Source organism: Miniopterus natalensis, chromosome 4, assembly GCF_054644295.1.
Source record: "Miniopterus natalensis isolate mMinNat1 chromosome 4, mMinNat1.hap1, whole genome shotgun sequence".
In the NCBI taxonomy this organism is placed as follows: domain Eukaryota; kingdom Metazoa; phylum Chordata; class Mammalia; order Chiroptera; family Miniopteridae; genus Miniopterus; species Miniopterus natalensis.
In genome coordinates this window covers 16,188,681-16,203,301 of record NC_142084.1, presented here as the reverse complement: position 1 = coordinate 16,203,301, position 14,621 = coordinate 16,188,681, and the positions used below count along the sequence as shown (strand labels likewise).

Below are 14,621 nucleotides of genomic sequence, written 5' to 3'. Positions count from 1 at the left end.
TCTTACAGCACAAGCTTTATAAAGAACAGGAGAACACATTTTTCCATGTTGTACTCAGTCCAGCAGAGCCCAGGCTATGGGGCTGTTGCTCTTAATCTTCAGTGAAGGCTTCAGGCTTTGCCACTTAGCACATTCTCTAGGGCTCTGGTTACCTGATCAGCACTGAAGTTGTTCAAAGAGACATTCTTCTCTTGGCCAAATGCTGGAGAGAAAAGGAGGTAACTAAGTATCCACTCTGCACTATGGGGGCTAGCAAAGTATAACAGGTCTTTGTCATCAACTTACAGTGTTGTTATGACAGGAAGGGTAGTAAAGAGATGACCAAGGTGGATTTGGTATACCTAGAATTTATCCAGTTGGTCTCAAACACATCTAGGAAGCCCAGGTCCAACTAGAAATTTGGCTGATTGTGGGTGGCCACAATGGTAAGGAAGGTGTTTCAGGGATGTGCTAAGGGGCACAGTAGGTATTTATTAACCATATGAGCAGTGCATTGCATGGACCCAGCCTTGGCTGCGTACCCATTCTGTGGTTCCCATAGTCTATCTACTATAATGCACTATAGCTATTTGAATCAATCTCTTCTAGTCTACTGGTTTTTGGAAGAACCTGTTTCCTCTTTCAGTTTTTAGTGCATGGCATTGCTACAGATGTCCAAAATTAGAACCGATCTGCCTTAGGTGTGACTTCCCCCTTTTTCCAGACATTCCTAAGACAAGGTGTTAAAAACCATGATTAAGCCAGCTGGTGTGGCTCAGAGGTTGAGCTCCCACCCATGCACCAAGAGGTTATTGATTCAGGTTGTGGGCTCAATCCTCAGTAAGGGGCATGCAAGAGGCAACCTATCAATGTTTCTCTCTCCCTCTCCCTTTCTCTCAAGTCAGTAAAAACATATTTTTAAAAACTATGATTAAAATACCACTATTCAGTATGTATAAACATTTATTGCATGCCTACTATGTGTTAGGCAACACAGAAGTAATTTTCAGATTGTGGCAAATGGAATAGGTAATATGATAAAAAGGAGCTGGGGGCAATATTACATAGCTGGTCAGGGAATGCTGTGGGTTTTTTAAAATCCTCACCCAAGGATATTCTCCATTGCTTCTTCGGACAGAGTGGGAGGGAGGGAGGGAGGAACATGATGTGAGACACACTGATTGGTTGCCTCAAGCACGTGACCCAACCGAGGTAACGGCCCCTTGACCATAATCGAAACTGGGGCCCTTCAGTCCACTGGGAGGCGCTCTAAGCATTGAGCCAAACCGGCTAGGGCGGGAATGCCTTTTTGAAGGGTATTTTTAAATTCAGAGCTGAAAATAACCTGAATAATGAGCCAGCCGTGGATGTCCGGCAGAAGTGCATTCTAAGAAGGGGAACATACACAAAGGCTCAACCCTGTTATATCCAGCTACATAACTCCCTCATATAATGAATGTTAAATGAGACTTAGGTACGAAAACACCCAGCACAGAGCCTAGCATTAAGTGTTCAACACAGAACCATTATTTTAAGTTTTCATTATTGAGATTCTAACACACTACCTGGACTAGCACTGCCTACACATAATTTGGAAGGACCTATATTGAGTAGAACTGACTAGCACCTCTTCTCCCCTGTCTGAAACCTCTTCTGAATTACAAAAATGACAGCTCTTGATCCCTATGAAGCACTTGGCCCAACTCCACACGGCTGATACCCAGGACACAAAGCATCCTATAACCCAACCCTTCGAACATAAATTTCCTTACTCGCAACAAGGTCAAAAGCAAGGCCACAGTCTGAGTTCCAGTCTCCACCAGTTTTTGCTTGACCTTGGGCGGCGGTTTCTCTTTTCAGACCCTTGTTTCCCCACCAGTGTCCCAGACTCCCAGTGTCCCGCACTCACAGTAGCGGGCCCAGAGCTTGGGCTGCACGTCGGAGCACTCTCGGATTAGGATGGGCAGGTCCGGGTTCGCTTTCTTCAACTCCACATAGCGTTTCTCGATGAAGTCCCTGCGGGCCCGAGAAAGCGCCGCGCGTACTGTGTGGGCGCGGACCTTCCCAAACGCCCGGGAGGTCGAGGTCATGACCCCGGCGCCCCGAAGCCCGCCCGCCTGCCTGCCTCACCACGCTGCGCCTCACCTGACGCCCTGGCTGCCAGGCGAGCGCTGGCATAAGTGGATGCGAATCTCGCGCAGAGCCAGCTTGGCCCGTATTCCACGACTCGCCGCAGCCGCCGCCATCCCCGCTAGTACACAACCCCAGGCCAAGGCCTTCCGGCCAAGCTCTCCAGACCGACCAATCACGGACCTCCCAGTCCCCGCGATAGCTTGGCTGTCGCAAGGGGGCGGGGTCAAGCTTAGCAAATGCTAAGAAATACTCCGTAGGGCACCAGCTGTGTCTCTTCCAGTTTCCGGGCGGAAGACTGCGGAACGCAAGGCACTGTGGGTTGTTTCTGGAGGTGCATTGTGGGGAAAAGGCTATAGCTACTTTGTTGTTGTTGGAGCCGCGGGCCTTGGTGGCGTTAAGACACCGCGGGCAATATGCCGGAGCGGGATAGTAAGTTTCGGGTCGTCTGCCCTTTCTTCTTTGAGGGACTCGGGACTTTTGGAGCGTTATTTTGGCCTTAAATCGTGCGCGTGAGTGTGAGGGTCGAGGCGGGCCGGAGTGACGCTTAGAGCCTGGCGAAGCCTTTGGGCCCCAAGTGACGCCGGGCAGTCCCAGACTGTAATTCTCGTCTTTGCCCCGAATGACGACAGATGGGGTTGATCTGTCAACTTTACTCCCCTTCCCCCCGCCCCGTACCACTTAATCTTGGGTTGCGCTAATTTATCCTTCACGTGGTATCTTAGGTGTCATCCTGAGGAAGCCTTTGCTGATCCAGCGCTGGTTTAGGGTGGTCCCCTCCTCTCGGCTCCCACAACTGTTTTTTTCCACTTCAGTGTTTGCTACATTGGATCGTCACTGTCGCTGTTTTTGCCTTTCTTCCTCACTAGATTGTGAGCAGTTTGACAGGAAGGCACATTTGCCTTGTTCACTGTTAAATCCCCAACTTTTACACAGGACCTGACACAGAAGAGATTGATTAAATTTATACTAATTGTTTTTCTTAGGTGAGCCGTTCTCCAACCCTTTGGCCCCAGATGGCCACGATGTGGATGATCCTCACTCCTTCCACCAGTGAGTGTTTTGATCTAGGACCATGGGAATAAGCTGGGTAATGAGTAGGGTGGTGGTGGTGGTGATGATAAAGGAATTCTGAATGTCTTGTCAGCAAGGATGGTCAAAAAATTGTACCACTTACCCCTTTAACTGGATCAGGTCAACTTCATAAGAGTATTAGATGGGAAATTCTGGCAGCGAGGGTGCTAGTTTTTAAAGCTGATGTTTAAATTACACATTACATAGGAATTTTTATAGAAAATTAAACCATCAGAAATAAGTGTAAAATTTTCTTTGATAAAATCCCCAGTTCCAGTCCCTTTTTTAGAGGTAACCACCGTGTTTGTTTTTTATGTGTATCTTTTTTAAAATATATCTTTATTGACTTCAGAGAGAGGAAGGGCGAGGGAGAGATAGAAACATCAATGATGAATGATTAAAGTCACTGATTGGCTGCCTCCTGCATGCCCCCTGCTGGGGATCCTGCCCGCAGCCCTGGCATGTGCCCTGACATGGAATCAAACCTCAGTCTCCTGGATCGTAGGTCAATGGTCAGTTGCTGAGCCACACTGGCTGGGCATATGTGTATTTTCCCCCCCCCTACTTTTTTTAAAGAACATTTATATACATATATGTATATCTGAGGAAAATATGTCATTGCTTTGTGAGTTAAAATATTTAAGTTAAATGGTATTATATAGTGTAACACCATTCTACTTGCTTTTTTCCATTGCTAAAACTGGGCTCAGCAGTCTAAGAAAGAGCCCTAGTTGGAAGAGGGCTCAAAAGGTACCTGACTAAAATTTGTCACTGTACCAATTAAAATGATCTCTTGTACCATCAGTGCTATCTTTTCTACATTTGGGAAACAGTGTCACCATTTAGTTAGTTTCTAGTTAATGGCCATTTAGGTTGTTTGCAAGTTTTTTGTTTTTATTATTTTTTTAATCCTCACCCGAGGATATTTTTTCCATTGATTTTTAGAGACAGTGGAAGGGAGGGAGGTGGAAGGGAGGGAGGGAGGGGGGTGGAGAGAGAGAGAAACATCGATATGAGAGAGATTGGTTGCCTTCTGCCAGGGCTGGGGATCGAATCTTCAACTCAAGTACATGCCCTTGACCCTGAATTGAACACTTGACCCTTCTGTGTGTGGGGTAATGCACACTGGTCAGGGCTGTTGACAAGTTTTTATTTTCAAAGTTGTAACTGAACCTTCTTTACAGACCTTTTTATTTGTCTTATTTATTGATTGGTTTTAGAGAGAGGAAGGAGGGAGAGAGACAGAGAGTGCCCTGACCAGGGGTCAAACCCACAACCTTGGAGTATCAGGATGATACTCTGTCCAACTGAGCTATCTGGCCAGGGTCTTTACAGACCTTTTTATACATGTTAGTCAATAATTGGCCATATATAGATGAATAGAATTGCTTGGTCATAGGATGTACGCACTTAAATTTTAATAGATACTGCCAGATTGCCCTCCAGATAGGTTCTACTAACTTAAATTCCATCAGTGGTATATGAGAATATCCACTTCTTAAATTCTCACTCAGTTAATTTATCAAACTTTAAAAATTAACACTGATGCATTAGAGGTGGCATGTGTGTGTTTGTTTTGTTACTCCTCATTTGGGGATATTTTTCCATTGATTTTTAGAGAGAGTGGAAGGAAGGGAGGCAGAAAGAGAAACATGGATGTGAGAGAGACACATTGATTGGTTGGTTGCCTCCAGTATACACCCTGATGGGCTGGGGATTGAGGGCCAGTGCTCTAACCACTGAACACACTGGCCAGAGCATGGCATTTTATTTTATTTTTTTAATACTGATTTGAGAGAGAAAAACATTGATTTGTTGTTCAACTTATTTATGCATTCATTGGTTGATTCTTGTATGTGCCCTGACTGGGGATAGAACCCAAAACCTTGGCATATCAGGATGATGCTCTGATCAACTGAGCTACTGGGCCCGGGCCATGTGTTTTTGTTTTAAGTTGTATTTCCCTCAGTTCCAGTAAAATGAACCATGTTTTTTGCATATTTCTTTTCCAGTTCTTATTGGGTACTAATGTTTAAAATCTTTTCTTTCTAGATCAAAACTTACCAATGAAGACTTCAGGAAACTTCTTATGACCCCAAGGGCTGCACCTACTTCTGCACCACCCTCCAAGTCACGTCACCATGAGTAAGTTCTGGGATGATCCAGTCTGTCTTCCATCTCCTTCCTACAGAAAATCTCCTGGTCTAGATGTCTTAGGAAGTGGAAGGGTAGTTCTTTTTGAAGCCTGTGGTTCTGATTCTTTCTCTTTGGAGATTGAAGCTCCAGTGGAGCCTGGGATGTTCTGGTATCTCAGTTTTTCTCAGAGTATGTTCCTTGACCCACTTGCACTAGAGTTGCTGCTGGTGCTTAAATTGGCAAATTTCTGGGCCCATTCTCGCCCCATGGAGCAGAATGGGCAGATATTTTGGGGCAGATATTTGGGGGTACATAATTTTGTTAGTCCTTCAGGTGGTTGTGATGTTCTCTAAAGTAAGAACCACTCAGCACAAATATTAACTTGGATCTCTGCCTGATTGAAGCTGTTGCTTTGGTCAGTGTTCTAGACCTTTATTCAGTCCTCAAGACCACTTAGGGTTTCTGGGGCTATGGCAATATTTTGCTATCAGTGAATTTCTTTCTCTTCTAGGATGCCAAGGGAGTACAATGAGGATGAAGACCCAGCTGCACGAAGGAGAAAAAAGAAAAGGTGAAGGAAGGCTGGCGGAGTGTTGGGTTTTTTGTTTTGTTTTTTGGTAAATCTTCACCCGAGGATATCTTTTTCCATTGATTTTTAGAGAGAGTGGAAGGGAGGGGGGTGAAGAGAGAGATTGAGAGATAGCCATTGATTGGTTGCCTCTTGCATTTGTCCCAACTGGGGCCTGGGATGGAACCTGCAACCCAGGTACATGACCTTGACTGGGAATCTAACCCTTGAACCTTCAGTGTGCAGGCTGATGCTCTATCCACTGAGCCACACTGGCCAGGGTAGTGTTGGGTTTTAATTTGGATAGTGTTTGGGGGGGGGGGGGGACGACTAGTTAGACTAGAGACTGAGGATTTCCTTTATTGTCACAACGCTCTCTGCTTTCATAGTAGAGAGGAGTGATATGTGAGTGGTAGTTTAGCGGTTTGGAGTCGTCAACCTGTGGTGTTTTAATCTCTTTACCAGTTTCTAGCAAAGTAACCTTAGCATTTTGTTTAATTTTTCTAATCCTCAATATTATCAAGAATAGAATGGAGATAGTAATAAAAACTTTTATCAGGTTTTCATGAGGATCTACTGTGATAGTACATGTAAATACTTAATACCAGTGCCTGGCATATAGTAACCACCCAATAAATCTTTGCTGCTGTCATCATCATCATCATTATTTATATGATACTAAACTTTCTGGTTCTGTACTTTGCTTTCCTCTCTTCTGGGGGAGGACTGGCAAGGAATGATTTTCTGTTGAAATCTGGAAGGTGATAATAATTCGAATGACTTCATGGTTGCTGTATAGAAAAGTCTCATACCTACAGAGACTCAGTGATGTGGAGTTGGGTGGCATTAAAGACTTCTAAAGTGACAGATGGAGTATCCTGAGGTGGCAGATGGAACAATGTTATATGTGAACTGGAAGATGCTATAAGACTATCAAGGACTGATTTTGAGGACTATCAAGAGGTGACTAGCAGTTTTATCAGGACACATATGAGCTTTCACCATAGAGAGTTGGATGAAGGTATGGGGAAACAGGAATAGTTCTTTTATCTTCGGATAGCAGCTGATAAGCTTTACACATTTCCTTTTCTCTGGTCATAGTTATTATGCCAAGCTTCGCCAACAAGAAATTGAGAGAGAGAGAGAACTAGCAGAGAAGTACCGGGACCGAGCCAAGGAACGGCGAGATGGTGTGAATAAAGACTATGAGGAAACTGAGCTGATCAGCACCACGGCTAACTACAGGGCTGTGGGCCCCACTGCTGAGGCGTGAGTACTGAGGGGGCCAGGGCATGGTTTCCTCAGCATCCCAGAGTCATACAAATGCAATACAAATGCTTCCTCACACTTTCTCTTCCCTTGAGCCCACATCAAGCCATTTCAGGAGGCATTTGCCACCCACACAGGACTGTTCTAACATGGCCTCTTTCATTACACAGGGACAAGTCAGCTGCAGAGAAGAGAAGACAGTTGATCCAGGAGTCCAAATTCTTGGGTGGTGACATGGAACACACCCATTTGGTGAAAGGCTTGGATTTTGCTTTGCTTCAAAAGGTGAGTCTTGGTGTGAGTGAGTGGAGAGTAATACTAGAATGGTGAATGCTCTTGTAGGGGCCTTCCAAGGTGGGAAGGGAAACTGCTGTTAGTTCAGACTATCTACAAGGGCTAACGGTGGATCCTCTGTAGGACTAATTGCTACTCATTCTTCAAGTCTCAGCTTCAATTTTATTTTCTTGGGGAAACCTTCCTTGATCACCAAGGTGTGGTTAAGTCCCTCCACTCCTCACCTCCCACTTCCTGCACTCTTGTATACCTCTGCTATTTCACTTATTACTGCAGTTATCACACTTTGTTGTTTAATTGTTTAATTTGTTTGTCCTGCTTTACCTGCATTAGGGTAAGGATTATATTGTCTTGTTTAGTATTGAATTTTTAGTTCCTGGCACAGTGTGGTATAGTGGTATTCAGTAAATATGTGTAAAACGATTACATCCCTATCATTTTCCTCTTAGGTACGAGCTGAGATTGCCAGCAAAGAGAAAGAAGAGGAAGAGCTAATGGAAAAGCCCCAGAAGGAAACCAAGTATGTAAATATTAGGGAGAACTTGAGGGTTTAGATAGGTGGGACATAAAGTAGGAACATACTTAGCAAAAATATTTTTTTTGTCTTTTCAGGAAAGACGAAGATCCTGAAAATAAAATTGAATTTAAAACACGTTTGGGTGAGTACAGAGTTTCTACACTAGTGGCTCTGCATTTAGGTGAATTGTAGGGAATTTAATGCTCTGGGCAGGATATGCTTCCCCTTTCTCTCAACTGATTTTTCTCTGTCTTCTTACCCTTGAGAAGGCAGTGGAGAAGAGTGGATAGGAGCTCAGGCTTTGGAGTTAGACTGCCTGGGCCTCATTCTTTGTTTTGTCACTTGGTAGCTATATGACTTTAGGTATCAACTTAACTCTCAGCTTTAGTATTCTTAGAAGGAGATGATAATGCTCACCTCACGGGGCTGTTGTGAAGACTGAATGAAGCATAGCAAAGCATGCATAACACTTGGCATGATAACTGGCACAGAGTAAGCACTCAGTAAATGGCAGCTGCTGTTACAGAAGGTTCTCATTAGCTGTTTGCTACTCTTCCTCTTCATAGGCCGCAATGTTTACCGCATGCTCTTCAAAAGCAAGGCATATGAGCGGAATGAGCTATTTCTGCCGGGTCGCATGGCCTATGTGGTAGACCTGGATGATGAGTATGCTGACACAGACATTCCCACCACTCTTATCCGCAGCAAAGCGGATTGCCCCACCATGGAGGTGAGTAACCCGAATCTTGAAATCCTTTCACATGAGTCTCAAACCTAGAAAACAGCTTCAATTCTGCACGGCCTCCTTGACCACATTTAACCCATTACCAAGTCCTGTCCACTTTTCATCTAAATCTCAGTAGAATCCATTCACTTTTCTTCATCTCCACCAATAACATTCTAGTCTAAGCCATCATCTCTTGCTGGAACTATTAAAAGTGGCTTCTGCCCTTGGTGGGTGCTCAGTTGGTTGGAGCGTTGTCTCACACACCAAAAGATTGTGGGTTCAGTTCCTGGTCAAGGCACCTACCTAGGTTGTGGGTCTGATTTCCCTAGTCAGGGTGCATATGGGAGGCAGCCGATCAATGTTTCTCTTTCACATCGATATTTCTCCTTCTCTTCCTCTCTCTCTAAAATCAATAAACATCCTCAGGTGAGAATTTTTTTAAAAAAGGTTCCTAATTGGTTTCTCCACTTCCACGCTGGTTCCCTTCTAATATTTTGTTTTTAATTATTACTGAGATGTAATTCAAATGCCATACAACTTGCCCTTTTAAAGTGTATAATTCAATGGCTTTTAGTATATTCATATAATTGTGTGACCATTATTGCAATCAGTTTTAAAACAATTTTAAAATGTTTTGGCTCAGTGGTTGAGCATCGAGCTGTGATCCAGGAGATCGCGGTTCAATTCCCGGTCAGGGCACTTGCCTGGGTTGTGGGTTCGATTGCCAGAAGGGGATGTGTAGGAGGCAGCTGATCATTGACTCTCTCTCATCATTGATGTTTCTCTTTCTCTCCCTCTCCCTCCCTCTCTCTGAAAATCAATAAAAATATATTAAAATTTTTCTTAATCACCCCTAAAAGAAACCCTGTACTTTTTAGTCATTACCTTCCACTACCCTAGTTTCAAAACAGGAATTTTTGTCTCACCATAGTTTAGAAGCTTTCATTAGTTTCTCACTATTTGAAAAAAAAGCAAAATTTTGATTGTGGCCTATGAACCTCTGCATCTCTTGGTCTCTCCAGCCTTTTTTCACCATGGTTCCCTCTTGGTTGTTCTCCAGTCATCCTGGTTTTCTTGAATGTGCTAGAATCACTTTTGACCCAGGCCTTTTTGCATGCTGTTTCATCTCTTTGGAATGTCCTTCCACAACACTTCCTTTCCTAGTCTTTACCTAGCTAATTCTAACTCATCCTTCAATTTGTTTAGTGAATGAATGAAAAATGAAGAGATTCCTGCTCAGTGGGATAACATTCTTGCTTCTTGGGGTTTTCAGGCTCAGACCACACTGACTACAAATGACATTGTCATCAGCAAGCTCACCCAGATTCTTTCCTACCTGAGGCAGGGTACCCGCAACAAGAAGCTCAAGAAGAAGGACAAAGGTAACCTGGGGGTTAGGGAGATAAACCTTAGCCCTGGAGGGGCATTTGAGGATGGAGCCAAAGTCTCCTGGAGCCTTCTGTCTCCAGAACACTGGGAGGCTCCTGGGGAACAGAGAAAAATGAGAGCAATGGAGCATGGCAAGGATGGTTATATCTAGTTTCTGTCTGTTTGACCCACCCAGGAGGCAGTGGTTAATTTTGAGACATGAGAAGGGAAAGTATGGGTAGCTTTTGTTGTCCCATCTTCTGAACAGGTGTTGAAAAGGGAATTGAAACCCTAGCCGGTTTGGCTCAGTGGTTAGAGTGTCGGCCCTGGGACTGAAGGATCCCAGGCTCTTCCGGCCAAGGGCAGGTACCTCAGTTTTGGGTTCCATCTCTGGCCCCGATCAGGGTGTGTGCAGGAGGCAACCAATCTATGTCTCTCTCTCTCACCCCCTTCCACTTTCTCTGTAAAGCAATGGAAAAAATATCCTAGGGTGAAGATTAAAAAAAGGGGTGGGTGGGCATTAAGAATAAGAGAGATGGTGAGGCTGAGTGGGAATTAATGAGTTTTCCTCATTCCTCTCTTCACATTTTAGGGAAGCTGGAAGAGAAGAAACCCCCTGAAGCTGATATGAAGTACGTATCCTAGCCTGTGACCTGATATGAGGGAGGAAGGGGGCTCTGTGTTTCTTGTCTTCAGCATTTTGGGGAGGCCTTGTTATGAAAATCTAGAGAAATGTCCAGGGGTAGTTTGTGTGACTTTGACAGCTAGTGATTTCTGTCTTCTTAGTATATTTGAAGACATTGGGGATTATGTGCCCTCCACAACCAAGACACCTCGGGACAAGGAGCGGGAAAGATACCGGGAACGGGAGCGTGATCGGGATAGAGACAGAGACCGTGACAGAGAGCGGGAACGAGAACGAGATCGGGAGCGGGAACGGGACAGAGAGAGAGAGGAAGAGAAGAAGAGGCACAGCTACTTTGAGAAGCCCAAAGTGGATGATGAGGTGAGATGCGGCCCCTGATACCAGGTGGTAGAGCTTTGCCTGTCTCTGTGCCGGCCCAGCCAGGTACAGTTATATAGGCACCTCATGGCTCCATAAAAGCAACTGGGTCAACTAACCCAGAATAGGAACCATCCTGGAAAGGGGGACAACGGAGGGTAGGGAACTGATTCAGACTTGGGGGGTAGAGAATGATTGAGAATCCCTCATGGTGATACTGACTTCAGTTTCTGTTTTCTTTCTAGCCCATGGATGTTGACAAAGGTGAGTTGTATCCAACGCATCTTGTATTAGCTCTAGCAGTCCTGCTTTCCCCTGGGCTGAGAGTCTCACCTAGAGCTCAGAGCTGGCAAGGGTGGGATTGGGGGAGTTCTTGGTTCTGAGCTCTCACAAGATCCATGTCTTGCTCTATGGAGTAGACAGAAGGTAAGTCTGGAGTTCCCTCTACCTGGGCAGTGACAGGGCATCTTTGCTCTGTTAGATATAAATTCTTCTGCTGTAGAGTCTTGATGATGTGAGGCAGGTTGAGTGGGCAATATTCTGAGCACACTACCCCACATCAACCAGAGTAGTGCATTAGTAGTTGAGATTTGATTAAAATTTTGTTAATGAAAATTCTATTGCTTAAAAAATGTTTTTATGAAAGCTACAGGTTGGAAGGGAAGAGGTAAATTTCTCATTTCAGTGTCTTAATAGAGTTCTCTTTCCCTCAGGACCTGGATCTGCCAAGGAGTTGATCAAATCGATCAATGAAAAGTTTGCTGGTTCCGCTGGCTGGGAAGGCACGGAATCATATCCTTTATTTCAATATGTTTCTGGGTTCTAGAGAATTGTTATCTTTTCATTCCAACTCTAGCTGCCTCCCTGCTTTCCCACAACCCCGCTCCTCCCCTTTTGTGTTGAATTTTGACCCAAATGAAGTCACTGTGACTTTTTCCTTGTTCAGGGAGCCATTCAAGTTCCCAGTCATCTCCTTAGAGTTTTTGGGGGTTTTTTTAATCCTCACCCAAGGATATTTTTTCCATTGCTTTTCGGAGAGATAGTGGAAGGGGGAGAGAGAGCAAGGAACATCCATGCTAGATGAACAACCATATCAACTGGTTGCCTCCTGCATGTGCCCCAACCAGGGCTGGGGATCGAGCCTGCAACCGAGGTACATGTCCTTGACCAGAATCAAACCCGATACCCTCAGTCTGAGGGCTGATGCTCTAACCAGTGAGAAAAACTGTCTAGGGCTCCTTAGAGTTTTCATGTTGGAGCTTTTAGCCCTTGGTCCTTCCTGCTTGAAGCTTTTCTGCTACAGGCAGAATTATTTTCTTTAACATAGCATATGCTGAAGAAGCCAGAGGACAAGAAGCAGCTGGGAGATTTCTTTGGCATGTCCAACAGTTATGCTGAGTGCTACCCAGCCACGTATGTGAGACTGTTAAGGGAGGCTGGGGTGATTAGAGGACAAGTTGGGGTGGAGGGAGTTGGGTGAGGTGGAAATTTGATTTGCTGGGATCCAGGGGTACTTCTTATTGGATTAACTATTCTGTTAGGCTCTCAGTGGTAGGTCTAGGGGGGTCGTCATTCCTAGGCATGTAGTCTTATTTGGTAGGTTTCCTGATGAAGCGTAGGAGTCTAGATCTGCATCATCTGTTCAATTGTTGCTTCTCTTTAGGATGGATGACATGGCTGTTGACAGTGATGAGGAGGTTGATTACAGCAAAATGGACCAGGTATGGAGTTGGAAGCATGGGAGGGTCTCTTGGGCAGTTGCTCTCTAGTACGTATCCCTTTCCCCACCACCCGAAAGATCTGTGTCTCATTAACTGGTCCTCAGCTTCTCTCAGCTGCAGTAATGGGATCAGAGACATTGTGGGGTCATGGACAGCTTAACTATTTCAAAGTGTTTGTACAAAACTCAAATGAGATAGAGCCAAAAATATATTTCTTTTTATTTCCTACAAAGTGCCAGGCTTTGATTTCTATTCTAGACAGTAAGTCTTCAGTGCATAAGAAAGGGCAAAAGGAAATTCAGTCTTTTGAAAAATAACTGAATTTTAGTCTCGCCAGCCACTATTGGAATTTTCTTCCAACTCTTAAAACCCAGCAAACACACCACTAATGGTAAAGGAATTCCATCTACTTTTTCCTTGTTCTCCCTGCATTGCAGTGGTTAAGAGTGTGGTTTAATTCCATCTTGGAACCTTGTTTAACATTGGCTCTGCCATTTATTAGTTTTGTGACCATGCCAACTTGTTTTACTGCTTATGCCTCAGTTTCATCATCAGGACAATGGAGAGAAATATATTTTCTCTTAATAGAGTTTTTGAGAGAATTAAATAAGATAGGTATTTAGTATTCAGAATAATGCCTGGCACATAATCAGTATATAGTAAGCATTTATTATTTGTTAGAGTAGGATTTATAAATGATGAAATCTAGGATTGTGAAAGAGCCTGGCTTTAATCAAGGGTTAAAATTCCATTTCCACTGACATCTCTCCCTTCCCTGTCTCTCATTCTGTCCTGCAACAGGGTAACAAGAAGGGCCCCTTAGGCCGCTGGGACTTTGATACCCAGGAAGAATACAGCGAGTATATGAACAACAAGGAAGCTTTGCCCAAGTGAGTTGGTACTAAATATGGCCAGGGTGTGTGGAGAGGGATGGCGATGGGTGGGCTAGCCCACACCAGGTTAGAGGGTGTAGTCTGGCTGAGACATTTCCAAATAGCTTCTCTGCTTACAGGGCCCTCTGGGAACACCTTGTTACTACTATGCAAACTGGTGTCTTCTTCCCTCAACTCCCCTTTTTTCCCCTCAGGGCTGCATTCCAATATGGCATAAAAATGTCTGAAGGGCGGAAAACCAGGCGCTTCAAGGAAACCAATGACAAAGCAGAGCTTGATCGCCAGTGGAAAAAGATCAGTGCAGTAAGTGGGACTGCCTCTCTGGTGGGAGAGCTTTGGCTGGGAGTAGACACTGGTCCACCAATCCAGGAACAGGCAAGGGGTTGGAGAGCTATGGAAGGAGAGAGATCAGCCTTGGGCCTCAGGTGAGCTTAGACTGGCAGCATAACTATCGATATAACTACTTCTTGCAGATCATTGAGAAGAGGAAGAAGATGGAAGCTGATGGGTGAGTGGCCTTATTCATCCTCTATGGGACTGGGTAATTGCTTAGTTTATTGATCTTATGCTGACCCATTTCTCCTATTATTTCAGGGTTGAAGTGAAAAGGCCAAAATACTAATCTCCAGTTACAACTCCAAGAAGAGTCTTTACAAGGACATGCTCCCCACTGCTTGCTTTCTACAATTCCCAAAAAAGTTGCAAGGTGGTTTGTGTGTGTATGTATATAAAATATTACCATATAATCACTTGGTTCCATTAAAATTGGTTAACCTGTTGTCTTTTCTAGATTGAGCACCCCTGACTCAGAGCCCCTGAGCAATATTAATTACTGATTGTATAAAATCAAATGCAGAAAGTCAGCTCAGTCCTTTCCTGAGCTATGGTTCTAGATATTTAGATAGTAAGGATGTTTAGCCAGGAGAGAATAGAATGACCCTC

At 44.4% G+C, this 14,621-nt stretch overlaps 2 protein-coding genes across 2 annotated transcripts; one reads left to right on the top strand and one right to left on the bottom strand.

Moving 5' to 3' along the window:
* Positions 1-2: 2 nt before the first annotated feature.
* NDUFA2 (NADH:ubiquinone oxidoreductase subunit A2) lies at positions 3-2,276 on the bottom strand. The gene is given in 4 exon segments (XM_016214161.2): positions 3-124; positions 126-202; positions 1,889-1,995; positions 2,125-2,276. Coding segments are annotated over 4 exon segments (318 nt in total). The 5' UTR covers positions 2,226-2,276; the 3' UTR covers positions 3-91.
* Positions 2,277-2,397: 121 nt separating this feature from the next.
* IK (IK cytokine) lies at positions 2,398-14,468 on the top strand. Its single transcript, XM_016214147.2, has 20 exons — positions 2,398-2,541; positions 3,096-3,162; positions 5,236-5,328; positions 5,831-5,890; positions 6,989-7,156; positions 7,327-7,441; positions 7,900-7,970; positions 8,063-8,109; positions 8,534-8,697; positions 9,968-10,076; positions 10,655-10,694; positions 10,849-11,068; positions 11,311-11,329; positions 11,779-11,857; positions 12,398-12,478; positions 12,729-12,786; positions 13,588-13,676; positions 13,874-13,982; positions 14,153-14,187; positions 14,274-14,468. The coding sequence occupies exons 1-20, from the start codon at positions 2,526-2,528 to the stop codon at positions 14,299-14,301; spliced, it is 1,668 nt and encodes a 555-aa protein (XP_016069633.1). The 5' UTR covers positions 2,398-2,525; the 3' UTR covers positions 14,302-14,468.
* The last annotated feature ends 153 nt before the right edge of the window (positions 14,469-14,621 follow it).